We start from the raw sequence: 27,909 nt of genomic DNA, 5'->3' as shown, positions 1-27,909 counted from the left end.
CGCAGGCGCCTCGGGTCCTGGCCCGAATAAAGCATTTCCGGAACTGGAGCGTGGAGCCGGGGATGTCCCGGAAGTACTTCCCCCCGCTGTTCAACGTAGGAAAGATGGCGACGGTGCAGGTCGCCAGCTCCCTGCTGGGCGGGTCGCCGCGAGAGGCGCCGCGGGAGCTACCCCGAGAGCTGGGCACTGGGTTCCGCCGCCTGTCGGCCAGGCTCTGCGCCTTGCGCCCGGATGACAGCAGCTCCTCCCGCACCGAGATCCACCTGCTCTTGGACCAGCTCATCTCCGAGAACTACAGCGAGGGCGGCGGCGTGGCCCCGGAGGTAGGCGGGGTGTCCCGCGGAGGGGACTCCGGGAGCATCTGCTGGCCCGGCCCCGGCCCCACCCCGCAGGGCCCCTAGCTGGTTGCTCCCGCCTGCCTCTCCGGGGCTTTTCTCACCCCAACTGCGAATTCCTTAATTCCAGGCTGGTTTGCACCTCCCGACCGTGACAAATCCTCTTCCCTCCATCTGGAAGTCTCTGTGAAGTGCTTTACAAACTTGCATCTTTCAAAACCCAACTTGCTGACTTCTGCTCTGATACCCACGCATGTGTCATCTCTGGTTCCACTTTCCACTCCCCCGCCCTTTCCCGCCTCACCCCCTGCATCCAGAATATTCTGTATATAAAATTCACTACTACTATTTATGGAGGACATGGTACATGGATCACGTATTGTGCTTTCCCGTGCATGGCTCCCAGAACTTTAATATAGAGTGTGGCTATCATTAGGTCCATTTTACTGATAAACACATGGAGACTCATGAAGATCCAATGCCCCGTTGCTGGCAAAGGGAGGGCTAGAATTGGAACCTAAGTCTGCCATAAATTCCCTGCGGTTTTCTGTTCCTTCACACTAGGCTATGCCCTCTCTGCCTCCTCTTTAGAAGTGTGTCAGTGGTATTCTTCACGCACATCAGGTCTTGGATACTACTTACTGAATTCCCTGAGCTCTTGACCCACCCTACCACTGCCTCTGGTGTTCACAGGTGCTTCAAATTTGACAGTTCCTAAGAACGAGCACATTATCTCCCAGCTGGCCCTGTTCCCCAACTCACGCAAACACGCACACGCACTGTCTGCCAAGTCACACAGGCACAAACCATATCTTCCTCGTCCCTGCCCTCCAGATCCTGTCCATTCCGGATTCTTGACAGTCTGTCTCATCAATGTATCTCAGTCCGTCTCCTCCTCTGTTTTCCCATTGCCAGTGCCTCCAGGCCAGGTGACTTTCTTGGACCGTTGCCCTTGGCTTGTCTACCTCACTGCCTGCCTCCAGGCCAGCGTTTCTCCAAACCATTCTTTGCTCTGCTGCCAGAGTGAGCTTTTCTTTCGTGGGGAAGAGATCTGATTACAATAGTTCAGTACATATTGGTAAATGGTCAAAGCCAGTTCCAGAACAGTTCATACAGTGTGAGACCGATACAGGGTGGGGAGGTTTAAATGTATGTACATTTATAGATACAAAGAATTCACAACAGAAGAATAGTTTGTGTCACCAGGAAGCAGAGTGGGATTAAGGAGCAGTTGGGGATGGGACTTTTTATTTGTATAATGTGCTTTTGTTGCACCAAAACTCTGTGCCTTTCCTGTGTCCTGTCCTGTCGCCTCTTCTCTTGTGCCCTGTATGCGGTCCTTTACAATGTAGTGTTCCTCACACACCTGCTGGCGTTTCACTCCGCTAGTATTCCAAGTCTTTGTCCTTCATTCCCTTTTTTAAAAATTATTTTCATCCTCACCCGAAGGACATTTTTTTTCATTGCTTGTGTAGAAAAAGAGGAAGGGAAAGAGAGAAACATTCATGTCAGAAAGAAGCATCAATCGGTTGCCTCCTGTACATGACCGAATCAGAGATTGAATCCATAACCTAGATATGTGCCCTGACCAGGAATCGAACCCTCCACCTTTCCGTTACGGGATGATGCTCCAACCAACTGAGCCACTCTGACCAGGGCACATTCTGTTCCCTTTGCCTGCAGTGTCTTTCAGCGCCTTATCTGTCTGTAGATTTTCACTCATCCTTCAAATCATTCCAGCTTCTGCTTAAAGTCGCCTCCACAAGACCCTCCTAATTACTCTGTCTCCAGACTTTGTACTTAATTTTTTCAGCACTTAGTTCACGTTAACTATTTGTGAGTATTTTCATCTCACTCATTAGATTGTGAACTTTGTGGGGTTCAGAAATATGTTTTTTACCTTTGGAGCACAAAGACCTAGCTTCCTACCTGGCACATCATAGGTGCTCAGAGCCTTTATATTCAATAAATGTCAGTAGGTGAATGAATAGTGCAATTTATTTTTTTAGAAGTCCCTAATTTTACATTGAATTCACACAAGCATCATTTCCGATTTTCCCGGTGGCATTGAGAATCTGGTTTGCTACTCTTTGGTATTTTGAACTTCAGGGTGTGCTTTCATATTATAGAAGCCTTTCTTTGGTTCTTTAGTTGCACTGCTTCTACCTGTACAGAGACTCTGGGGTCTTGAGCTTCACACAAACTACATTGATTCATTTTTTTCAGCACATCGTGTTTTTGTGATGTCATTTTCTACCTCAAATTTCACCTTTCCCTATTTGGAGTGTTAACATTCACTGTTATTTTCCTGTCTGCCTGTGTTTCGGGGGCGGGAGGGTCTTCCCTTGACTAGTAGGCGTGTCACCTTTTCTCTGTCCTTTTTGTTTCCGTAGGAGGTCAGCACTCTTCTCGTCCACGCTTGTCGGCTGGTGCCTCTCGGTCAGAACCATCTCGTCAGCAAAGTGTCTCAGCTTATCCACCATTTACTTAACACGTTACAGGTAACTGTTGATGAAACTTTGGAATTCAGGTTATGATCTTTGAGAATCGCTAAGTACCTTTGAAATATTGGGTTCGCCAAAAAGGCCATTTAGTTTTTTTCTGTAAATCAAAGACACACTTTTCATTTTCACCAATAGCTTTATTGACTTGGGTATTTTGAGTGTGTTGGCGCTCTCCCACACGGTGTGATGGTGATTGTTCTCAGTTAATGTCTCGATTTGATCGCCATCGACTTTGACTGGTCCACCCGTCCGTGGAGCACTGTCCAGAGAGAAATCTCCAGCACGAAACTTCGAAAACCACTTTTGACACATTCAGTCAGTCACGGCGCCTTCTCTATACGCTGCACAAGTCTTTTTTTTTTTCCATTTCAGTTGTGTTTTTCCCTTTCTTGAAATAATAAAGCATAATATGCCCAAAATGTTGCTTATTTTCTTCCATCTTCAATATTAAAATGGCTACACAAAATCACCAATTTTGATAAGTTTTTTTAAATGCATGCTGATATGACAGCTGTCACAATACATTCTAACAAAATGTTTTGAATGAAGCTAAAGACAATTAAGTGCTACTAGAGCCATCTTACGGAAAAAAAAAAACAAACTTTTTGGCCAACCCAATACATCTGTGGTAGGAATGGTAGGGTGCTCTTTTGAGAAGCTAAAGAAAAAGGAAATGCCCCCTAAGAATAATATTAAAACAAATATAACTCTGACCAAAAAAAATATTCTGCACAATTCTAGAAGTTTCTTCATTAGCGGTATTCTAAAGAAACCAATGTCATTTATCTCCCAGGTCTTAGAATTTTTCATGGAAGATACATTTGACCAAGATGTATCTAGGAATGAGTTGAAATAATCCTCTACCCCTTTCCTGCCAATATTTTTTTCCTCTTTCCCAAAGCCGCCATTTGTTGTCTCCTGGTCTTTATAAAACAAGAGGTGTAGCTTGGGGGCAAAGGGATGCTGGATAGAAAGACCCTTTTCATTTATATCGAGGTTTGTGCTATTGCTCCCTTCTCTCCAGAATCTTTTCCGGCTCGCTAAGTAAATCTATTATCTTTTTAGAAATAGTTAGAATACTACCACTAAGGCTGTTATTTTAAGATAGCACGTGAGTATATGAATGTAGTTCACACAAACTTTACCAGTTAGCATTGTGCTATTTAGGGGGCTCTTGGCCCCAAGAAACAGAAAAGCCAACCCAGTGCAGCTGAACAGTTGTTCGTGGTGATGCCCCGCGGGAGGCAGCTGTGAGGGAGCCACTGTGCACAGGCTGTGCTCAGCCAGCATCTCGTGGGGTCGTGGTGCGGCTGCTCCACCCCAGGCAGCCCGTGCAAAATACGTAAATAACACCGAGCAGAAGCAAAAGAACTGTTGGTTTTGTGTCTCTTTGATTAAAGAGAACGGGGAAGTTTGTCCCACGGACCCTCCTGCAGTCCTCCCCTCGTGTTTGGCTGTGGGATATCTGAGGACCCTCAGCACCGTCTCATTCGGGACGGCAGGACCCCCTGGAGGGCGCCAGCTCCCTTGACAACCGCAGGGTTTCTCAGCCTTGGTACTGCTGCTGTTTGGACTAGATCATTTTTTGTTGTGAGGGGCTGCCCTGTGCATTGCAGGGGGTTCAGCAGAATCCTCGGCCTCTGCCCACTAGACGCCAGTAGCGTCCCTCCGGTCGTGACTATCAAAAATGTCTCCCGATGCTGCCAAATGGCCCCACGGGGACAAGACAGCCCCTGGTAGAGAACCGCTCTCTTAGACTAACCGGGGTTTACCCTCGGGTCCCCCGTGGGAGAGGTGGGCACCCAGACAGAAGCAGAGGACGAGAATGTCGGTGGGCTCCCGGCAGTGTCTGCTGCGTGTGACTTCCCAAACGGACTGAGGCTGTTTTCAGGTTCGGACTCCTTCAGACTGAAGTGGTAGCTTCTGGATGTTTACTGCTCTCAGGTGTATCACCTTCGTTGCACTGGCAGTTGGAATTGTTTCTAATTACCTGTGACATCTCCAGCCCTTAAGCAAGTTTCTAGCATTCGATGACAGTTCATCTCAATCGTCTGTGAGCTGCTGTTTGGATTAGCCCGCCCTGTCCCACGGAGATTACAAATGCCTGGAGAGCAGGGATAGGCCATCTCTCCGTGTTGTATTCGCCGCGTTATGGGGGAAATATAGTAGCTATTTAGTAGACATTCATTCACAATGTGTTGGCTGAGCATTTACGACATGTAAGGCAATTTAGTTGAAGGAAGAAAGTTCAGTGATTGAGTCTTCACCTGTCTGTCTGTCTGTCTGTCTGTGGCCACCAGTGTCTGGGTGGCTCGGGGAAAAGTGATGAGGAATTTGCCGGGATCTCCTCGGAGTGGGGGGAGTGCACGGGAGAAGTGGACGCGGCCCCAGGGGTAAGGAGGCCCCGTCTGGATCAGACTTCCAAGGCCTTTAGAGCTGAGCCTTTTGACACAAGGAGACGGACCCACCACACAGCGCAATTCAGATGAGCGTGCGTGTCTGAAAAGGATAAAAACTTCTGAAGTCCGGCCGTTGCACTTTCTCCCCTGTCTGTAGGTGATCGTGGATGAGCAGAACCTGGACTTCCTGCTGGCGTACGCGGCGTCCGCCCTCCGGCAGTGCAGCTGCTGGACGCACGTGAAGGTGCTCCAGGCCCTGGCGGCGCTGGTTTACGGCAACGGCTCCAAGTGCCAGAAGGTGGCGTGAACTGTGTTCTGGCGTTCTGTCTGTCTGTTTTGTCTTCGTCTTTGTTGGTTGAAGGGCTCGGGGCGCAGGTTCCGACCCACAGGCCTTCGTCCAGGCTCCTGCCCTGCGATTGGCTCGCTGAGCCTGAGCAGCCCCAGCCCAGCCGCTCCGAGGCGGGTTCCTCCGGGAGGGAGACGGTGCTCGCGACCTGCTTAGCACCTCAGAGTGTTAACTGTTGTCCCCTGTTACGGTGACCCTTCGGCCGTGCGGCCAAGACTGGACACCTTAGCACCTCCCCAGGCGGGAGTGAGGACCCTTCCCTGCGTCTTTCGGGGATGTCTTTGCACGCCCGCCTGAAAGATACACCTAGCAGCTGGTCTTGTGCTACTCTACTGCCCTTTAGTTAAAAAAAAATGAAATCTGTCTAACGAGTAATGTTTTCCAGAACTGTTATTTGCTCACCGTTGGCTGTTGTTTCGTTTTAGTACCTCCCAGACTTACTGGGCAAGGGCGGACTCTTGGTGAAGTTGAGCGACTTGGCCCAGCCGGACCCCGAGGTTCGGAGGGCGGCAGTGCACTGCATGGCGAACCTGTGTCTCAGGTGGGTGGAGCCGACCGGACCGCCCAGTTGTAGTGATGCAGGGAGGTGCGTTCCTGCGTCCTTGGTGGGTGGTTCAGTCGGTCTGAAGCCAGAGCCAACTTAGGAAAATAACCTACTTTGCATTTCCCATGTTCTTTGCTAATAGTATCCTCTTATATTATTTATTTTTAATTTTAATATTGCTCATAAAGAGATGAAAAAATAGACTAGGACCTTATCCCTAAATATAGTAGAAGTCATATATGTGCCCTGTCTTGTGTAGCTCAGTGGATTGAGCACGGGCCTGCAAACCAAAGGGTCGCAGGTTCAATTCCCAGCCTCGGGCACAAGCCTGGGTTGTGGGCCAGGCCCCCAGCTGGGGTCATGTGAGGGGCAACCGCACATTGATGTTGCTCTCCCTCTCCTTCCCCTCTCTCTAGAAAATAAATAAATAAAATATTTGTTTAAAGTGATATATGTGCAACATGTCAAGGTTTTGTTTTCTACTGGTATAAATTCTGACCTTGTTCAGTCTTTAGAAGGATGTATTCATATGAATGGAAGCTTTGATGAGATTTGTCCATCAAGGCCAAGTTCTTCTAAGAAACGGAAGCCACCTCAGCTGCCCACTTGTAGGTTGCTGCAGTAGAGGAAGCACAGCGCGAACTTGAACTGGCGTGCGGTGTTTCGTCTCTGCATTGCAGCGCCGTCCAGGGCCTAGGGAGGCAGGTGTAGCTGTGCGATTCTGACCTGACAGGACCCGCAGAACTAAACGAGATTTTTCCCTCCATTCCTCTTCCACGACAAACCTCTGTGACTTTTCCCCGTGGATCCGTCCTTCTTCCTGTTCATTTCAGTCTTCTGCCTTTCCCAGAGCAGTCATTAACCGCAGTGCCCTGGTCTCCCCCGGTCTCCCACGGTCTCCCACCGTACAGTTTCACTCAAGGGTGCATTCCAACTCCATTGGTCTACGTCATTGCTACTTGTAGCTCTTGCTCTTTTGCAAGCCCCGTTTCAAAGGAGGCAGGGTCTGAGTCGCTTTCTCTGTGTGTGTGCAGTGTGCCCGGACAGCCGTACTTGGAGGAGCCCTACCAGAACATCTGCTTCCAGGCTTTCTTGACCACGTTACAGTCTCCAAAGTCGCCTGACATGGACGATATCACGTTCTGCATGGTAGGTGGGACGGCCGTTGGCCTGTGACCGTTGCAGGCGTGTCCACAAGCAGCAGTGGAGCAGAAGCTGTTACCAAAGAGTTCGATCTGGTCGCTGCGCTAGTTTTGTTAGAGATCTGGGCATCAGTGGAGTGTTGATAACCTGAAGAGACTGAAAGGGGAAGGGACTAGTCACGGAACACGCATGAATGACCCGTGGACACGGACAGCAGGGTGGGGATGGACTGTGAGAGTGGGAGTGGGGGTGGGCTGGGCAGAGGAGGGCAAAGGGGGGGAAATGGGGACAACTATATAGACTAACAGTAAAATATGTAAAAAAAATAAATGAAAAGACTGAAATCATACCTTTCAGGTTTAAATGATAAGAAATTTTTTTAATTCGTTTGCTGTTTTTGTTTTGCAATGCAAGGTTTTTAAAGAAAACTGTTTTTTTTTTTCCCTTCCTAACTATAAAAACAATACAGTTTCAGGCCCTGGCTGCTGTAGGTCAGTGGATTGAGCACGGGCCTGCAAACCAGGTCACTGGTTCGATTCCCAGTCAGGGCACGTGCCTGGTTTACAGCCTAGGTCTTGATTAGGGGTGTGCCAGAGGCAGCCAATTGATGTTTCTCTCACTCTCTTTCTCCCTCTATTCCCCTCTCTCTAATAATAAATAAATAAAATCTTTTTTAATCTGATGCCAATATGACAATTTGCTAACACATTTTAAATTCTGAGTGGCACATTTTAAAAATTACAGATCTTACATGGTTAAGTTCCATGTGGTCCTTTGCTCAGACACAAGCACTCGGGAACATATTGTTCAGCATGCCCCCAGATTCTTTTTCTATATATAAATGATCATGTTAAATATGTTGTTCTGCCATTTTTCTCCTTTTTAAGCTTAATAGCTCTTGGACCCCCTCAGTGCTTGTTGTTGTATCGCATGCTCTCTAACTCCCGCAGGCAGACCTTGGGAAAATTGCTTCTTGAGCCCCCACATTCCCCATCTGTGAAATGGGATGAAGGGTCTCATGAGAGGATGTGAAATAAAGCATTGAAAGTGCTTGCCATTCTTACTGTTGACTTTGACGTGTAGCAGAGGGTTAGCTTCTTGTATAATCATTGTCATCTACGGAAGTGGGAGTTTTTTCAGTGTGTTTACTATTTCAAACAAGGCTGCAATGTACGTGCTCTCTGTGTGAGGAGGTGTCTTAAGGACAGCATTTTGGGAGGGCGTTACTGAGCGAAAAAGCCCATCTCGGTGGGGGTTGCCCTCCGGAAGCCTGCTCCCCCACCTCATTTCTTGGCCTCTGAGAGCTGCTGGGGTTGCTGCCTTCAGACTCCCCACTGCTGACTTCTGCTGCCACGTTCCGTTCCTAGCACGTTCTTCCCACCGAACGGCTCTTCGTTTGTCCCTGCTCACCGTTTATACCTGCTGGTTTATAAACATGTGCCGTAAGACCACTCTTAGAGCGCTCCGTTCTTCTGGAAAATAATCAGTCATCAGACCTCCTCTCTGGATCGTCTTTTTTTTTTTTTTTTTTTTTCATTTTTGTTCTTTTCCCTTCCCTGTCTCAAGGGTTGTTTCACCATCTAAAGACATTTCGTCCTCCATCCTAAGTGGTGCTAGAAAGTCGATCCCTGGACAACCAGATTTCACTTGCCTTTTAACTTGGTCTCTTCCCCCCCCCCCCCAGTTGTTACAAAATGCCTTAAAAGGTATTCAGTCTCTTCTAAACGGCGGGAAGATGAAGCTGACACAGACCGAGGAGCTGGGCGCCCTCCTGGCTGTGCTGAAGGTGAGGCGTTGTCTGTTCGAACCCCACACCCGCGGCGGCTGGTGTCTTCCCTACCTTAGGGTGTTACATTTTAAGAGAGGAGAATACAATGTTCCTATTCAAACGTACTTAAGAACTGGAAAGAATAAGCCTTGCTTTAGTAAATGTATCAAATTCTAAAATTTCATCTATGTAGCTTAACTTAGGAAGGGAATGGGTGTGATGATCTGTAGACAGTTTAGTTTTAGATGATCTTGATCGTCTCTGTATTTGAAGGAAGAACCAGGGCTTCTCCTTGGCTCCAGCCCCCACCCCCAGCAGCGGGCCGATCCGTGGGAAGGCCAGGCCAGCCTCCACGGGGCCTTGCTGTCTTCAGAAAACAGTGTGAAGCTTTGTGCTGGCCTCAGACTAAAGCCACGTGCGATGCCACTTAGCTTTGTTGTGACTGAAATTTTGTTTTTTCCCCTGTGCCAGCATCTCCCCTCCTCCGGAACACATGGGGGGGGGGCGGGGGACAGATGTCCAGGGGTGGGCATGGATGAGCTAAACTGAAAAGATTGTATTTAGGTAATATAATCAGACAAAACTGGCTGAAGTATAAAAATTAATAAATAAAAATAGTAAGTAAATTAAAATAAAATCTAACCTGATCTGACCCAGTCATGTCCCACGGGATGAGACTAAACTCTCCTGTAAGTCCCACAAGCTGCCTGTCTCCCGTTTCTGTTTCCTTAACAGCCTCCAAACATTGTTCTGTCAGGTGCTCCAGAACGTGATGGGTCATTCTGGTTTCTGAGTTGTGTTTTGTGTGTGTTTTCTTCCTCACCCTCACCATCACCGTCGTCAGAAATCCATGTTCCACGGGCTCCCCGGAATACACGTAGAGATGCCCGCGGTGCTGTACCCGACCCCGCTTCCGCAGTACGACGGGCGGCCGCCCGCCAGGCTGCAGCCCAGCGAGCCCAGCGCTTCCCGGCCGGCCGGGGTACGTTGTGTCCGTTTCAGTGTGAGCCGCGGGTTGTTCTTAATAGCTTGCCGTGTGTTTTGTGTGATTTGGTCACGACCGTGCCAGAGGCCCACCTCGAAGCTGATTCCGTTTAGGAGTTTCAGCAGAGTAAGTTTAAATCCGCCACGCAGCTGAGGAGGCCAGTCGGAGCGTCTCATGTCCCTGAGACGCCCAGTGCGGGTAACGGCTGTAAGAGCGGGCACTCGCTTTACGCCCAGGCCGAGCATCCTCGCCCCTCGAAGGCTCAAGATCACGGAGCAGCAGCCTTTGTCTGCGAGAGGCTGGCCGGGACGTGTTCCGGGCCTCTGCGGCCGCTGCCAGCTCGGGCGGCGGCAGCCGCGGACACTGTGTGGATGAGTGGGGGTGGCCGTGTCCCAGTAAAACTGCATTCCAGCGTCAGGCTGTGGGCTCGGCTGCGCTTGCCTGTGGACTGCAGTTTGCCGACCCCACTCGAGACCATCAGGGCCCAACTGCCAGTCGACGCACCCCCGTCGCACCCCCACACCCACCAGCGTCCCCAGCCTCGCCCGACAGCTGCCCTCGCCCTCGCGTTTCTGGCGGGGAAGCCGGAACACACAGATGCATGACCGGGGTGTCACACCTTCAGCTCACCCACGTGTTCAGTGTTCACTGCACGCTGCAGCAGCCCAGACGTTGCACTGACCTTGAAGTACGGACTGTTCTTAGGAGCCGGGGGGACGAGGCAAAGATGGACGGACAACCGCAGTGCGGTGTGGGGACCCCTTTCGTCCGCTCGTTCACAGGACTTGGGGAACACACCGGGGGCGCCCAGTCAGACTGAGGAGCGAGAAGGCTGTCTAAAAGGTGTGGCTAAACTGAGGCTCAGGGATGAATGGTAGCACAGAAAGGGGGTGTTTTCATTTTGAGGGGGCAGGAGATGCTGGAAGGTAGAGAATGAGAGCGTCGGCGTGGGGTGTCAGGTATGCGGAGGGGTGGGGCGGGGCGGGGCGGGTGCACAGCAGGGGCTAGATCCTAAGGGCCGTGCACAGTGTGCCAGGGAATGTGGGCTTTTCTCGAGAGGTGGTGGAGACTCACTGGAGAACCTTACGCAGCAGAGCGTGATGACAAGATTTACATTTTAGAAAAATCACCGTGGTAGCAAGTGAAAGGGAGCGAGTCTGGAGCCACATTAATGATCTAAGGTGGAAGGGATGAGGACCTTCTTCCCCAAGATCAGGGACTTGGAGAATGCGGGGGGCAGGGCACAGATTCCAAAGATTTGGGGGTGTCAGAAAGAAAGGAGAGGAGAAAGTGGGTTTTACTCAGCATCTGCACCTACAGAGCGCCAGCGCCCTGGAACGTGCCCTGTAGCTAACATCAGAGGAGAGACATTAGTGGCACTGAGCCTGTGACATCTCACCCGGGAGGACTGGGAAAACAGCCTCAAGGGTCGTTTTCTGTAGCCCTTAATTCTCCCGCAGAACCTGGTTGAGAGGGCAGGATGTGTTCACAACTGGGCCTGGTCCGCAGCGTCAGCCTCTCACCTGCAGGTGATGAGGCCCAACTCAGAGACACTCAGTGGCTGGCCGCGAGTCACAGAGGTGGAATTTACCCTCAGGCCACGAGGGTCACCCTGTCCCACATTTTTCGTTCCTTGCTTCTCATAGCCCCGTAGGGTATGTGTAAGCGCTTCTCACAGTGGCCGGCACAGAGGGTACTAAGTAAGTGCCACTTTTTCACTTTCTTCTCTCTTCCCACTACATGCTGGGAACATATTTGGTAATTAGCAAATGAGGAAGTATCAGTGGTCAGTTAGAAGCTGTTTTGAAATCACTGCTGTGTATATGTTTCCCTTTGCTCCCGCCATCAGAATAAAAAGAAAAAGTCAAAGGTAAAACCAAGGAAAATGCAGCAAGGAGAAGAGGAGGAGGAGGAAGAGGAGTCCGGTGGAGAAAGAGAAGCGGCCCCAGGCGCCGGCTCGGGCCGAGCGAGCCTGCAGGAGCGGGGCGCACAGCCTCCCTGCCCCCTGGGTGTTCCGGGCTCGCCGTTCCAGGGGAGCGGAGCTGCCGCGGGGCAGGACCCAGTGCCCTCGCCCTTCAGCTCCTCCGTGTGGAAGCGGGTCAGCAGCAGCGAGTCGGACTACTCCGACGCCGAGGGAGGCATGCAGAGTAAAATGAGGTAGTGGTATTTTGTTATATTTTTGTGCCTTGCATGTAAGTTCTTATCACTCTGCCTGAAACACTGGCCGCTGCGTGTGATTTCACCTGAAGATTCTCTTGTCTGTGGGGCCTTGCGTTTCTCTGCACTTTGCCTCTTTCTGCTGCTCGGCCTTTGTACGTGGGGTTTCTCTCTCTGCCTGGAGTACTCCGTCTTCCGCTTTTTTTTTTTTTTTGCCTCGTTAACCACCACTCAGCAGTCGTGTCCTCTGAGAAGCTTTTCCTGAGCCTCACCTCCCTGTCCTGGCTTAGGGACCTCTGCCATGTGGCCCTTTTACTTGTCTTTGCATTCGTGTCGATAATGACGTGTCACACAGCTATCTCTTCAGCCACGTCTCTGCCGGTAATAAGCTGGTCAGTGGCAGGAGGCCCGTTCCTGTCCCCCGCCCTCGGCACGATGCCTGGCACAGAAACGTGGGTCCTCAGTGCGTGTGTGTGGGATGGCTGGGTGCCCTGCAGCGCCCCTCGTCTAGCACTAGTTCCTTAGCATGGAAGTGCTGCCCTCTTGTGGTCCATCTAGTGCTGTTTTTTCAATCGACTTTATCAACGTGTTATATAAACAAGTTGTTTTAACATGTTTTAATTGTATTTTGAAAGATAATTTTTAATGTCATGTTGGCATCGTTAGGACTTAGAATGTTGAATTTCTCCATGTGTTATTTGAGTGAGCTGGAATAAATAGTATTTCACGCCTTCATTTTGAAAAAACTTAAAAAAGACTTTGTTTTGAAAGGTCCTACCAAGCCAAAGTTCGCCAGGGAGCGCTAGCGTGCTTTCTGTCCACGGTGAAGTCCATAGAGAAGAAGGTCCTGTACGGCTACTGGTCCGCCTTCGTGTCCGACACGCCCGAGCTCGGGAGCCCGCAGTCCGTCTCCCTGATGACGCTCACGCTGAAGGACCCCTCCCCGAAGGTGGGGGAGCTGGGTTTCCGCTGGGGAGAAGCACGGGGAAGTCTTTGTTGTTTCCTCCGCCCTGCCCAGCCTTACCTGAACGCAGCCCTTCCCGACAGCAGCCCAGGCCCTGACCTGAGACCCCCCGGGGGCGGAGGGCGGGAGAGCAGGAAACCGGCTCACTGAGCGCGGGCCTGGGCTGCGGGCGAGGGGCAGCGGACGACGTGTCTCTCCCACGTCTGTGTTTCTCTCCCTCTCGTCCCCCTCCTCCCCCTCCCTCTGAAGGTCAATAGATACAATGTGTTTTTTTAAATGCTCCTAAAAACTTTGAAAATTAAAAACGCGTGTGGGAAGAAGGGGGTGCGACCCCTGACTTTCAGCTCACCGCTGGGACCCGCCCTGGCGTTTCAGACGCGTGCCTGCGCCCTGCAAGCCTTGTCTGCCATCTTGGAGGGCTCCAAGCAGTTTCTCTCCGTTGCCGAGGACACCAGCGACCACAGGAGGGCCTTCACGCCCTTCTCCGCCATGGTCGCGTCCAGCGTCCGAGAGCTGCACCGGTGCCTCCTGCTGGCGCTGGTGGCGGAGTCGTCCTCGCAGACCCTCACTCAGATCATTAAGGTGAGTGAGCCCGGCTATCTGCGGCAGTTCTGCGGCATGTGTCACACTGCCGAAAGGTGACCTCGCTGGAGAATAGTCCTAGGTGGTCGTTTTATTTAAAGTTATCCTGTTTGTACCTACAAACGGTTTGATCTTACCCACCGCCTCTGTGTGTCCAAATAAATGACTTACTACAATACACCCCTTTGTTTTTAGTTTTAAATTGTACCAGTGAGAAAACAAGTGCCCTCCCCCACCCCCGGGAAGAAGACACAAAAGGAAAAGAATGATTTTCAAATAAGTGTGAAAAACGTTTCGTTTTTAAGTAGATGCTGTAAAACTTTGTCTTGACGTCATGGCCGACTCAGGCCCGCTGACGCACTATTCCTGTGCTTCACAGTGCCTTGCGAATTTAGTGTCCAACTCGCCTTACAACCGACTGAAGCTCAGCCTGCTGACCAAAGTCTGGAACCAAATAAAGCCTTACATCCGCCACAAAGGTGGGTAGGCGTTTACAGCCGGCTGCTTCTTTATATCGGTCAGACCTAGATGTTAGTGTAAGGGTGTTCACAGCAGTTGTGTGGCTCCAGGGCGTCTCTGTGTGCTCTCCCCAGGTTTTCAGGAAGATCAGGCATTGCTAGAATTCACTTTTTTTTTTTTTTTTTTTTTTGCCCCTGAAGCACCCCTGGAAGGAAGCGACCTGGAAAATCAATTGTAAAATTGATTTTCAATTCGATGTATCTTTGATAGTTCGTGCTAATCAGAGGGGCCCTTCGGGTTGCACCCAGGGCAAGGGGTCCCTCTAGTAAGTGACAGTTGACGCCCGTTAGTCACAGGACAGGATGGGCGGACAGTCAGCTGGACATCATCCTCTTGGAGGGAAACACTGGGATAGAAAACCTAACTTTTTTCACGTCATTGCTCTGAAGATCAGATAAAATTTCAGACCCTCAAATCCCCACTAACTGCAGCGCCTCATTCCTGGGTATCTCCTGAGTCACTCCCACGTACAACACACAGAGGTGGGCAAAAGTGGGTTTGTAGCTGTGAGTACTCAGAACACGTTTACTTATTAATGATCGCATTATTTTCCATGCGAACAATGGCAGCCCACTTCTGCGCGTCCTTGGATATGCGCTGTGAGCACTCGCCTTTAAAACGTTTGTTTTTCTTTTGTTTGCAAGCTTTATGGTCTGACACCATGCTGCTCAGTTGAGTTTTTCGTTCCGAATTGCAGACCTTGGTGGAGGGGTGTAGGTGTGTTGTGACATTGTGGGGGGGGGGGGGGGGGGGGGGGGCAGCCTGACTCCCGTTTCTGCCGTCCCGTGGTCCGGGGCCCTCTGAACCCCAGCTTCCCCCTGACAGGAGGGATTACACCGGCCCCGTAGGGCTTTCGGGGGCTCACCTGAGATGAGGACACTTAGTGTACACTAAGTCCAGGTCACGCCTTTTCCCGGTGCGTGAAATGGGACTCTGAAATACAGATCAGGCCGTAGGGTGTCTCCTCACGTGAGGGGCAGAGGTGACTGGAACAGCCCAGGTCTCCTGGCTCAGTCCCCCGCCTGTCCCCACCTGTCCCCTGCACCCGCCTTGCTTCCCCAGCATGCTGAGGGGCGTGGGCTCTGACTCGAGGTCCCTTTGAGGTGTTTGCCTTCGTCTTCCATCCGCCTTTTAGTGTTAAATGTCCCACCCACAGGGAACCTGACAGAGCAGTGCACTGAACACCTGTGCACCTCTACCTGGACCTCACAGTTGTTCGTATTTGTCATGTTCGCTCTCCCTGTCTCTTACATACATGTATCTGTGCATGTATGTACACATGGGTGTATATATGTGTGTTTTTGTGTGTGTATATAAAACTAGACAGACTTTTTTCCTTGAACCATTTGAAAGTAAATTACAGCCTGGTATTTAATCCTAAATACCTCAGCATGCATATCCTAAGAATGAAGACCCAGAAAACACAAAACCAGTTTTGCCCCTAAGAAATTTACATCGATTCCATAATATTGTCTGATATCTTGTCTGCGTTCACATTTCCCCGTGTGTCCCAGAGGTCTCTCGTGGCTTTTTTTTTAGACCTATGTTCATTCAAGTTTCATGTGTTGCATTCAGTTTTGTTTTATTTTTTTAAAGATTTTATTTATTTATTTTTAGAGAGGGAAGGGAGGGAGAGAGAGAGAGAAACATCAATGTGCGGTTGCCTGGGGTTATGGCCTGCAACCCAGGCATGTACCCTGGCTGGGAATCGATCCTGGGACACTTTGGTTCCCAGCCTGCGCTCAATCCACTGAGCTATGCCAGCCAGGGCTTGCATTCAGTTTTTATGGCACGTTAGCCTTTTTAAATTCAGAACAGCCCACACCTGTTTTTCTCTTTCGTGATCCTGAGTTTTGGGAAAGTCCAAGCCAGTGGGCTCATGGAGTGTCTCACATCCTCCGTTTGCCTGACAGTTCCTTCGTAACATCATTTAACTGACATTTCTGTCCTGTGCGCTTCCTGTAAACTAGAATATAGGTCACAGTGAGCTAGGCTCAGACTCTGCAAGGATGGCGTAACTCCTAATGCCTGCAGGGGTGACTGCGGTCCTTTGATAGCTGTTCCCGTGGCGACAGGCTCTTGCCGTTTCCTTTGACAGATGTTAATGTCCGTGTGTCCAGTCTCACACTCTTGGGAGCCATAGTGTCCACTCACGCACCCCTGCCTGAAGTCCAGCTCCTTCTGCAGCAGCCCTGCTCCTCCGGGCTCGGCAACAGCAACTCCGCAACTCCCCACCTGTGCCACCCTGACTGGTGGAAGAAGGCCCCCTCAGGACCCTTCCTGGAAGACGCGTCAGCCGGCTCCCCAGCGGGGTCCTCGGAGCCCTGCTGGCTCATCCGACTCTGCATTTCCACGGTCGTGCTGCCCAGGGAGGGCTGCTGCGCGGGCGGCGACGCCGGCTCTGCGGCGGGAAGCGCCCACGTGCCATCCCCCATGCGCCTGGAGGCCTTGCAGGTAGCGGTTTCGTTTGCTCGGCTCTGGGGTGGGGAATGGCTCTTCCCTCGTAGGGCGCCGGTGAGAGCAGGTCCGTGGTGGTAACGTAGAGCCGGGCGGCGTGTCAGCGGTGTCGGCAGGAGGTGTGTTGTGGGCGTGAGTGCCGAGTTCGCTGTTTCCTTGTGGTGGTGGCGGGGGCTTCGGCTGGAAAATGGCAGGTTTGTTCCTTTGCATTGTGAGCCTCTTTGCTCACCTCAGGCATTGTGACAGGTGGGTGTGATGATTGTACGAGGTCTGTCCAGAAGGTATCCAGCCATGTGCTTTGAAAACAGAGACATTTATTGAAGAAGCTACAAGAAACACTGTGCACAGGACAATGACACCTCAGTCCCTTCAAAGTAGGCACCTTGGGACCTCACACAGTTTTCCCAATGGCCATCAGCTGCCCCATCGTCTTTTCCTGAATCTCATCAACAGTCTAAAATCTCTTCCCCTTCAAAGGTGATTTTAGTTCTGGGAAAAGCCAGAAGTCCCAGGGCACCAAATCTGGACTGTAGTGAGTCACCTGGCTGATTTAATGTTTCACAAAAAAAAACTCTGCACAAGACGTGATGCGTGAGCAGCACACTGTCGTGATGAAGCTGCCAGTCACCAGTTGCCCATGGCTGCGGCCTTCTGACTCATCCAGATCGTTTCCATGGAGGAATGTTCAAGTTTAGTGCAGAATTTGGTGCAGATTCGTTGCTCTGCTCGCTCAGTCATTTTGAGTGAGACGGCCACACAGTACACGTGCTCACTCAGTGGCGTCTGCTACCCCCACTGACTAGTGCAGGGGAGTCGTCATTGTTCACGCGTGTGCATTCCAGTCCACTGTCCTGGGCTGCCGGGTCACATGGATGTTGCACAAACCGTTCTCGTTGTGTTAACAATGGCTGGACTATTTCCGGACAGACCTCGAGTAATTCTGAAAGAAATTGTGTAGTTCATCTTTGATTTCTGCAACTTAAAGTGAAATAAAAGTTTCTTTGGTCTTACACCTGCTTAAGCCCGGAGAGCACACCGTAAGTGCATCTTCAAAGGAAGAAAACAGCCCTAGACTAAAGCGTTTGCCGTCTCTGTGCTCAAGTGCGACCGGGGACATGGGCTGGGTCCTGGCTCTGCCGCTGGTTGTCTCACATCCTTTAACCTCTTGGGCCTTCAACTTTTTCAGCCTCAGTCTCTTCAGCTGAAACATTTCATTAAGACTTACCTTAAAAAATTGTACCCAGGCTTACTTAAATGAGATAACATCGATAATCTTAAAGAAGCATATTTCATAAATCGTAAACCACCATAAAATGACATGATACAGTTCACTGATTTTAGCCATGAAATGAAGATTGTGCTTGTCCTTCATTCCATCCAGCATCGCATCCCAGCCCTCAGCGAAGTGGGAGCCGTTTCCAAAATGTGGAAACGCCGTTCCGGGTGCTGCCGCCCCGCGCTGAGGCCGCGGGCCGTGCTCTGTGCTCTCCGCAGGTGCTGGCCCACCTGGCGAGGGGCTACTTCTCCGTGGCTCAGGTCTACCTGATGGAGCTTGGAGAGGTGATCTGCAAGTGCATGGGGGAAGCAGATCCGTCCATTCAGCTCCACGGAGCGAAGGTAATTTTCATTGAAAGCCCCATGCTCCCCCCCCCACCAACTCTTATCTTCTTCCTTTTATTTATATAACATGTTCATTAGTCCCGAGGTTTCTTCAAGGGGCTTCAGGTGGGGAGCCGTGTGTGTTCCTCTGTTCTCGGCCCCACACATGAACCCAAAGAGCTGATTCAGTAGGAAACCAGCGGCACTGTAAACAGCTGGTGACTTTGCTCCTGGAAAGAGTGCCTTTGCCACGGGAGCTACACAGAAGAGAAAGGGGATCAGTCGGGACTTACTTTTCCCCTTCGTCTGAGGTGGTCTCCGAAGTAGTCTTTTCCCTCCGCTGTCCTAACACTCTGCTTTGCCCTCACAGCTTCTGGAAGAGCTGGGCACAGGCATCATACAGCAGTACAAGCCCGACTCGCCCCTCGCCCCCGGCCAGAGAGTGCCCGTCGCCTTGGTGAGTGACTGAGGACTCACAGGCCTCCCTTCTCCTCCTGCCGCAGTCGGTCCCCCGTGAGGCCCGGCGACAAGGGGGACTGGACGGCAGGGCTTCTTCCGACGTCAGAAATGACGGTTTACTGCCTTGGGCAGCGAGATGCTAGCACGAACGGGTTTTATCTGCATTTCAGTTTATTTGCAGTTCAGTACGTAGTAAGATGGCATGAAACACACAGCCAGCAATGCAAAAGCCAACTAATTATTCCTTTTGCATAAAACCTGGCTTGGTCGCTCGGCCTGCCCACGAGGCAGAGCAGAGTGGCAGGGAGAGCCGTGCGTTCGCAGTCGGGAGGCGAGCGAACAGACCCTAGGGGGCGCCACCTAACGCCCTGTGCTCGTGAGCATAGTTCCTTCATCTGCAAGAGCAGCAAAAACCCTGAACGCGTGGGCCCTTGGGAGAGTGAATGAAATGAAAAGATGCTGACCAGTGGTGGCGCCCAGTGAATATTGGTCCCCTCAACTCCCTCCCCGCCGCACCCCCTCCCAGGGTTCCTGTTAGGGTCTCGTGATCTTGGGTCCTGCCTGTTCCCCTACACTGTGCCCGTCCTCTTTGGGGGAGGAACCTGTGACCTCACCAAAAAAGGCTCCTGCTTAGTGCCGAAAGCAAAGTCAACTCAGCAGTTTTCCCCTCCGCCTCCTCACCCTGTTGATCCTTTCCCTTTGCCGTCCCCATCGTCCTCGCAGTGCATGAGGCGTGCCCAGCCCCAGCCCCGTGCTCAGTCTGCTGTGCTCAGTCTGCCGCGGAAGCTGAGACGGCCCGTGCGCAGGGAGGGAGCTGAGCTTCGCCGCCCAGCAGACCCGGTTTGAATCCCAGCTCCTCCCCACTCATCAGTCCCTCCGGGCAAGACGCTTAACTGTCCACACTCAAGTATTATTTCATCTGTGAAAATGGGATGTACTCTCTGTGTTGTCTGTTGTTGAGTGATAATTACCCTAAACGTTTAGCAGCTTAAAACAGTATCCAGTTATTCTTTCTCATAGTTTCTCAGGGTCAGGAATTGAGAGCAGCTCAGCTGGGGGTCTGGCTCGGGCTCTGCCCAGAGGTGGTTTGCAAGGATGGTGGCAGGGGGTTTCCGTCAGCAGAGCTGGGCAGGCTTGGAGGGTCTTCTTGCAAGGTGGCTCACTACCATGCCCCGCAAGGCAGTGCTGGCTGTTGGGAGCCGGCCTCACTTCTGCCCGGGAGGACCTCTCCTGGGGGCAGCTTCAGTGGTCTCTGGGGTTGGAAGCTGGCTTCCCCCACAGCAAGTGAGCCAGAGAGAGAGAGACAGAGAGACGCAGGGTTCCTATGACCTAGCTTCAGAAGTTTCATGGCGCCATTACCACACCGTCATCTTATTGGTCACGCAGGGCAGCCCCAGACATTGGGGGAGGGGGGGACGGAGGCCTCCTGCACGTTAGGTTGAGAGCCTCTCTGCGGGCCACCTGGGAGCTCAGCAACCACGGCTGTCCGCGATCTTGTGGTTTGGGTGGGGAGGGCCAGCCCGGGTTTCCAGGAGCTGGGACTGTGGGGAGGACAGCACCGGTGGTGCACGGGGCATACGGCCACGCTTGGCACCGAAACCCCAGACCGGTTTGCGGAGTGGAACCCAGGGTTTCAGAGAGCGTGGGAGGGAAGCTGGAAGGGCACTCTTCAGACGCCTGCCTGCCGGGGCATTGAGGGAGATGGTTCTGCAGAGCGCTCACAGCAGCGCCTGCGGCTCAGTTTCAGAGTCCGCCGTGCACCAGGCACTTTGCCAGGCACTTTGCACTCAGTGTCACATTGTATTGTCACGTGCACTCTGCCGGGTGGACGTCTTTGCCCCGTTTCACTGAGGAGAAACGAAAGCTGAGGTTTAGGGACTCGCCCAGGGCTGCACAGTGAGGAGGCCGAGGCCGAGCACGCAGCTCCGGCTCTGCCTCTGGCCCGAGGCCCCCGGGCCACTACGTGACCCCCGGATCCCGGTCTCCATGCCCACGAGGAACCCGACTGGAGGAGCCTGCGCTGGGTGTCCGTGGCCCGGACTTCAGTCCAGCTCCGCTGCCCACTTGTGTCCTCGTGCGTCTGTGTCCTTGTGGGGACACGGAGGCAGTGAGTGACGCACGCTCGGCGCGGTCTGCTGCCGGTGAAGACAAGTTGACGTACTATGTAGAGCGCTCAGGCAGTGTCTGGCCTCTGGGAGCTCTCCGAGGAACGGGAGCCGGTCCCGCCGCTGTTGTGACTGCTGCCGCCATCCTCCCTCTCACCATGGTCTCGGGGTCGCTGGGCTCTCTCAGACCACGGTTCCTGGCAGTAAAACGGGCGGCTGACTCGGTCGTTTCTGAGGTTCCTTCCATCACTGTGGAGGCCCCAGTGACAGCATTGACCAATGGCTGCCGCTGGAGAAAGTGTCCCAGGACCGCGGTCACCAGTGGCTGTCTCGGCGTCCGTGTGGCCCCATGCACGGTGCCCCGGGCTGCAGCTGCGCCTCTGCCCCGCTCCAGGTGGTGCTGTTCTGGACCGCGATGCTGAGCGGCCCGCTGCCCCGGGCCCTGCAGAACTCCGAGCACCCGACGCTGCAGGCCAGCGCCTGCGATGCCCTGTCGTCCATCCTGCCGGACGCCTTCAGCAGCCTGCCGGTAACTCCAGCCTGTGGCCCCGCCCCTCGCCCCTCGGGGAGTCCCTGCGTGTCCCAGCTCGAGTCCCATTCCGGGTCCTTCTTGTTCCGAGCTAGCGGTCAGCGTCCCCTCCTCCTCTCCGAGGAGAACGTGCTCGTCCTACTTGAGCACGTGGGGAGGGCAGGGGAGAACCTAAAACCTTGATGCGTCAGGAGGGCTTGTCCTCCCCGCGCTCAGAAGGCGGGGGAGAAGCAGGGGGATAGAGGCTTTGAAGTCAGATTCAGAAGGAATTCAGATCCAGAAGTTAGAAGGACCTGGGTTTATGTCCTAGCTCTTCCACTTTCTGGCTTTTCGATTATCTTCTCTAAAACTGCATTATATCATCTATGAAATGGAGATGACGTGAGTAATAACAAGAAGTACATGAAAGGGAAAAGAAAAAAACAAGGGTGTGAAAACACCCGGCCAGCGCCCAGCACGCGCGGCATCCACGCTGCCCCTTTCCTGAGTTTTCAGCAGCGCTCACACCCGTCTTGACTCAGTCAGCCGGCCCCCCGCGAGGAGGGCAGCGCAGGAGGAGGGTGGAGTGACCTCGGCATCACTGGGTCGTGAAGGCTGTGGTCGCAGACGCCACCGTGTGTGCCCTGACCCGGGGGGACGCCCACACAAGCACTGGGTCTGAGGCGCGCCTTTGCTCTCCTCCGAGGCGGCCTCGGGGTCTCGGCTGTGCTCGCCTCCTGCACACGACCCCAAACACGGTCACGTCACAGCCACCCGTCACAGACGTGGCTCGCAGCCCTTCATTCTCGCAGCCCTTCATTCTCGCTCTTCCTGTGCCCTCCCCACCCCTGCCCGCTGCAGAGCGACTGGCAGATCCTGTGCATCACGGTGCTGCTCGGGCTGAACGACAGCAAGAACCGCCTCGTGAAAGCCGCCGCCTCGCGGGCCCTGGGCGTCTACGTGCTTTTCCCCTGCCTCAGACAGGTCCGAGCTCCTCCCCCCCACCTCAGACAGGTCCGAGCTTCCCCCTGCCTCGGACAGGTCCCTGCAGGCCCTTCGGGGTGCCCCTCCGCCTTTTTTTTTTTTTTTTTTTTTTTTTTTTTGGTGGACGTAGAGCTCTTGAGTTGGACAGTAATGGAAATTAAATTGTTTTGTAATCTTCCTTAATTGCTACTAAAGTATGGTAATGCTTGTCATTCATTTATTTTTTTTAAGATTTTATTTATGCATTTATTTTTTTTAATAATCTTTTTTATTAATATTTTATTTATTTATTTTTAGAGAGGGAAGGGAAGGAGATAGAGAGAGAGAGGGAAACATCAATGTGTGGTTGCTGGGGGCCGTGGCCTGCAACCTAGGAATGTACCCTGGCTGGGAATTGAACCTGGGACACTTTGGTTCCCAGCCCGCGCTCAATCCACTGAGCTACGCCAGCCGGGGCTTATGCATTTATTTTTAGAGAGCGGGGAAGGGAGGGAGAAAGAGAGGGTAAGAAGCATCGATGTTGGAGAGAAACATCGATGTTGGAGAGAAACATCGATGGGTTAAATCCGGGGAAGACCCATCGCCGGGATTTCAGCAGGCGTCCAAATCGCAGTGCATGAGAACAGGAAACCCACTGGGTGGATGAATTTTGATTTCCAGGCAGAAATTTGTGGTCAGGTCTTAGCACTCCGTCTGAACAACTGAGAATTCCTGGGTGGCAGTGCGAGTTTCTGGGGTCACTCGGTCATTTGGTTTTGTCTGTCTCGTAGGACGTCATCTTCGTGGCGGACACGGCGAATGCGATACTGATGTCGCTTCAAGACAAGTCCCTGAACGTGCGAGCCAAGGCGGCCTGGTCCCTGGGCAACCTGACCGACACTCTGATCGTCAACATGTGGGTGACCACTCCTTCCCCCGGGACTGACTCCGAGGCTGAGGTCCCCGCCGTGCAGGAATTAGCAGTGACACCCCCACATTCTGTAGTCAGTGTTCCCCCCCTGTTTGTCTCACAGTCAGTCCTCCAAGGAGTCAGGCCAGTGCGCGGTTCTTAGTGCCGTGTGTCAGAGCACGGCATGCTCACGTGGGCAGTGTGCCCGGGCCGTAGGAGACGTGGAAACACTAAAGTGGGAATCCAAAACCTTTGCAGTGGCCGCCCCCCTCCTGCACGCACACCACACACGTGTGTTCGAGCAGTGTGCTCACAGGTCGGGGGGACCGAAGAGGAGGGCGGAGGGCTGGTCCGTGCCCCTCCCTTCCTCTCGGTTGAGGCAGCCGTTCCCGCTCGCACACCTGCTCTTTGTCGCTGAGCCCTGACTGCCACTGACGTTTATACATCGTTGCTTGCGATGACAGTGTCATCGCCACAGGGCGGTCATTTCATCGTTCCCCTGTCACTGGACAGTTACGTGTTTCAGGCTCTGAGATGCAGCAAACACTCTTTGCCCAGGGAATCTCCACTGGAGTTATTTCTCTTGGCCACATTCCTGAATGTGGACCTACTGGGTCAAACAGTATGAACTGTGAGTTTTGGTATGAGCTGAACAGATCTGTTGAGCTGTTTTCCTCAAGTTTTTCTAGTCACGTAATTGACTGTGTTTATGTATATCCATTTCAGTGGGTTTTATCTTTTGCCTGCTTTGGCCAACACAGGGACACCCCAGACCCCAGTTTCCAGGAGGAGTTCTCCGGTCTCCTGCTCTTGAAGATGCTGCGGTCGGCTATAGAAGCATCCAGAGACAAGGACAAGGTACGCCAGACCGGCCCCTGTGCACGGGGCAGCGGGGCGGACCCCACCCCCACCCCCGCGCAGTGTGCTTCTGACCCACCCCCCTGCTCGCGAGAGCCTCGGTGCCGTTTGTGGTCTCCGCCGGGATACGTCCCCGTCTGTTTCAGTGTCATCTGTTTGGGGGTTTTTTGTTTTTGTTTTTGTTTTGGGGTTTTTGTTTGTTTGTTTTTTCTCAAAAAAATCTTTGAGTAGAATCGACGAGTGAGAAAGACGAGCAGCCCTCGGGGATGAATGTCCCTGTGACACGGACAGGCCTGATGCCCGCTGCCCTGGGCTGCAGGGTCAGGCGGGCGTGTTCAAACCCCGGCTCGCCCTTCAGAGGCGGTGACCTTCGGCACGCTGTGCGACTTCTCCAGAGGCCGGTGCCTTCATTTCCGATGTGGACGCTGTTAGTGCGCCTCGTGGGACTCGGAGATGCCTGGTCTCCGAGCACCTCACACAGACCAGACTCCCGCGGTGCCGTGGTTCCGAAAACCTGGGGGGCCCATCAGAGTTTCTGCAGTTAGGGTGTGGGGATCGGTGTTTAAAAAGAAAGCTCCCAAGATGACGCTTGTATGCCACAAAGAAAACAGTACTTTTCCCCGGTGGAAGAGCACTGGTCTGGGTTGTGAAACCACCCCCCTCCCAGCCGAGCTCAGCCCTGTGGCCCCGGGGGGCTCCACCTGCCGTCGCTGTGACTGCAGGGGGGGATCGTCTCTGAAGTGCACTCTAACTGTAGAACCACCGGTGCAGGGAGCTCTGCGGCAGCTCCCCTTCCTGGGGGCTCAGCACGCCGGCCAGACGAGACCTTGCAGAGTTCCGCACACTCGCACCTTCGCAGGCTGCATTTCTCATTAGCTCTTTTGCTTCAAGGCGTCCGGGACCTCCTAGGTTTTTTAAAGCTGAAATTATACTTTCTGAACCATTCCTTGGGGAAAACAGATTCCTGAGGCTTTCACACTTCACCCTAGGTGAAAAGCAACGCGGTCCGGGCCCTGGGAAACCTGCTCCACTTCCTGCAGCCGTGCCACATGGAGAAGCCCCGGTTCGCCGAGATCGTGGAGGAGTCCGTCCAGGCCCTGATCTCGGCCGTGCTGACCGAGGCCGCCATGAAAGTCCGATGGAACGCCTGCTACGCCATGGGGAACGCGTTCAAGAACCCCGCTCTTCCGCTGGGTATGAAAGCTTTCCTCCGCCCCCAGGCCCGGCCTTTCCTTACCAGGTCGGGACGGCTCACTCCAGTCTGCACGGTTGTCAGGGCTCAGGGCTCGTCACAGTGTTACGTGTCTCACCGCTGGAAACAAATGGAAACACCGAGCATCCAAGTTCAGGCGCGTGGTCTGAGATAGGTTGTGGTGTATGTATTCAACGGGATATTTTGTTGCCGTTTAAAGTGGCGTTTACGAACATTTTTTTGATAACCTGGGAAAACATTTCTGATGTGAAGGAGACTAAACCAGGATGTGAACATGTTTCTATAGTACGATCTCAATAGATGGGCGGGAAAAGACTGGAAGGAAATCACCCTAATTATTCACAGTGATTGCCTCTGGGTGGGACGAGGAGGAGGAGTATTTTCTGCTATCGTTCTCTAAATCCCATTCAATGCGTGTACCCCATTCTAACCAGCAGGGAAAAAATGAAGGGAAAACTGGCCCGGGGCACAGGGAGCCCTTGGTACTCGGGTGAACACTTCCCACAAGGAGGCCGTCTGTCCCCGAGTAATGACACCGTGCACCGCGACTACCGCCGGTGCCTAGTAGCTGCGCAGACACGTGGGCCGTGGCCTCCAAGCCCCGTGCGCCCCAGCCGCCAGCACCGCCTGATGCACTCGTCTCTGGGACCAGGCCTGAAGCACGAGGGTGTGTTCCTGGGCACGAACCCTCCCTGCACCAGCAGAGCAGGCACCGAGTTTGGGGAGCCTGGCCCTGCCCCCTCACTACCGCCAAGAGCACCCGGGCAGACCGCGTCAGCCGGGAGCGGGTGGGGAGGTGGCCGTAGGGCTTTTCCGCCGAGGAAAGGGGCTAGGCTGACTCCGGTGGCCGTCCGCCCGGCTGTCCCTGGGGGGCGAGGCAGCCGGACGGGCCGGGGCAGCTGCATCCTACGCAGCCGCCCACCCCGAGGGGGAGAAGCCCCCGGAAGTGAAAGGGGCCAGGGAGCGCTCGCCCTGATGAGGAGGGAAGGGGGAGGGGAGTCGGGACGTCATCTCCTCAAAACTGGAAAACGGAGCCTTCGGTGACTCCGGGCGTGTGTCCCCCAGGCACTGCCCAGGCGGCGCCTCCTCCCGCTTTGCACTGACGTGAGCGGCCTGCTGTGTCCGGGGCAGTGTCTGGTGCCGATCCGGGGGACGGAGTGTCCTTTCCTGGCTCCAGCGGGTGCGGGCGCCCGGCTGCACAGCGTCCAGGGCAGCGGTGCTTGGGCGAGCTCAGAAGCAGCCAGCCGGGAGGGCGGTGGGGCTGCACTTCCATCCGCGCTCCTCCCACCGGGCCTGACCCACTCAGCACATCCCCCCAGGGAGGACGCCTCTTGCAGACTCACCAGAGTCACTGTCCGGGTGGCAGAGCCCTGAGCACACGGCGGGCGCGCCTACAGAAAGAGGGAGGTTTGGGGGCCGGTGCTTGGCCCCTCACCCAGGGACCCCACATGCAGTCACTCACCGCCCAGGTTCTGTGGGGTGAGGACTGTGGGAATTCAGTTCTGTTGTGAGACTTGGGGCGTGGGCTGACTCGCTGGAGCACTAATGCATACGTTGCCTTCTGCCGGCCCCATCCCTCTCCCTGTGCTTGCTTTCAAGCCTGCCCTTCTTTCAACGACCTTATTCTCTCTAGGAACGGCCCCGTGGACCTCCCAGGCCTACCACGCGCTGACCTCGGTGGTGACCTCGTGCAAGAACTTCAAGGTGCGCATCAGGTCGGCCGCCGCCCTGTCGCTCCCGGGCAGGAGAGAGCACTACGGGCCGGCCGGCCAGTACGCGCAGATCTGGCGGGCGCTGGTCACCGCCCTGCAGAGGAGCGAGGACACCACGGACTTCCTGGAATTCAAGTACTGCGCCAGCCTCCGGACCCAGATCTGCCAGGCGCTGGTTCACCTCTTGAGCCTGGCCGGCGCCCCGGACCTGCCCTGCATCGGGGAGTCCCTGGAGGTGAACGGGGACATGGTCCAGCCCTACATTCTGCAGTTTTTAAAATCGGGCGCAGAGGGAGATGACAGCGGAGCCCCCCACGGCCCGCAGGGAAGGGACCAGATGGTCAAAACAGCCCTGGAGCACGTGAGCGGTGTCCAGGCCCCGCCTGGCGACACAGCCCAGAGGGCCATCGTGGGCTTTCTGCAGGACACCCTGGCCGTTTACTTTGACTCAGTCAGGTGCTAAGTGCACCCCCTGATTGAATGAATCGGTGACTCTTCCACCATGCTTCCCAGGGGTCAGGTGGTACCAGGAAAACCCAAGCCTGGGCATCAGATACGTCGACTATACCGGTGACCTTAGGGGCAGAAGTGCTGGGTCGAGTATTTATTGAGAATGAATTAGCAGCTGTGTTCACTTTCTAACGGGGCTTAGCCACCTTAGAGAGTGGTCCTGCTGCATCGGCCACGGTCTGGGTTGCTGGGACCTCCGACCTGTGTGACCAGGAGCCAAGGAGCTGGGTGGTAGGACGGGCTGAGCAGAGTGGGAGTGTGAAGGGTGTTTAGTCTCAGAGAAAAAAGGCAGCCCTTGCTGGATAGCTCAGTTGGTTAGAGCATCGTCTCAGCACCGCAAGGTTGTGGGTTCAACCCCGTCAGGGCACA

The 27,909-nt window shown here is 53.6% G+C and overlaps 1 protein-coding gene and 1 long non-coding RNA gene across 2 annotated transcripts; one reads left to right on the top strand and one right to left on the bottom strand.

Moving 5' to 3' along the window:
• Window positions 1-26: 26 nt before the first annotated feature.
• On the top strand, window positions 27-27,820 carry HEATR6 (HEAT repeat containing 6). The gene is made up of 20 exons (XM_028520699.2): window positions 27-323; window positions 2,729-2,836; window positions 5,396-5,536; window positions 6,010-6,125; window positions 7,163-7,277; window positions 8,956-9,057; window positions 9,884-10,021; window positions 11,874-12,181; window positions 12,953-13,130; window positions 13,521-13,727; window positions 14,107-14,206; window positions 16,345-16,700; window positions 18,198-18,320; window positions 18,673-18,759; window positions 21,261-21,395; window positions 22,236-22,358; window positions 23,129-23,253; window positions 24,009-24,105; window positions 25,095-25,299; window positions 26,952-27,820. The coding sequence occupies exons 1-20, from the start codon at window positions 63-65 to the stop codon at window positions 27,491-27,493; spliced, it is 3,567 nt and encodes a 1,188-aa protein (XP_028376500.2). The 5' UTR covers window positions 27-62; the 3' UTR covers window positions 27,494-27,820.
• LOC118502234 lies at window positions 27,451-27,909 on the bottom strand. Its single transcript, XR_004904943.1, has 2 exons — window positions 27,717-27,909; window positions 27,451-27,686 (listed from the first exon to the last, which is right to left on the bottom strand). It is a non-coding gene; the product is annotated as an uncharacterized LOC118502234 (long non-coding RNA).

Source organism: Phyllostomus discolor, chromosome 8, assembly GCF_004126475.2.
Source record: "Phyllostomus discolor isolate MPI-MPIP mPhyDis1 chromosome 8, mPhyDis1.pri.v3, whole genome shotgun sequence".
Lineage (NCBI taxonomy): Eukaryota > Metazoa > Chordata > Mammalia > Chiroptera > Phyllostomidae > Phyllostomus > Phyllostomus discolor.
This window is presented reverse-complemented; position numbering and strand designations above follow the sequence as displayed.

Excerpts from the sequence above, each read along its gene's own strand:
- HEATR6 (XM_028520699.2), top strand. The coding sequence starts at position 63 with ATGTCCCGGAAGTACTTCCCCCCGCTGTTCAACGTAGGAAAGATGGCG. Across the intron at positions 12,182-12,952 it reads GGCATGCAGAGTAAAATGAG|GTCCTACCAAGCCAAAGTTC; the intron begins GTAGTGGTATTT and ends TTGTTTTGAAAG. Across the intron at positions 22,359-23,128 it reads TTTTCCCCTGCCTCAGACAG|GACGTCATCTTCGTGGCGGA; the intron begins GTCCGAGCTCCT and ends TCTGTCTCGTAG.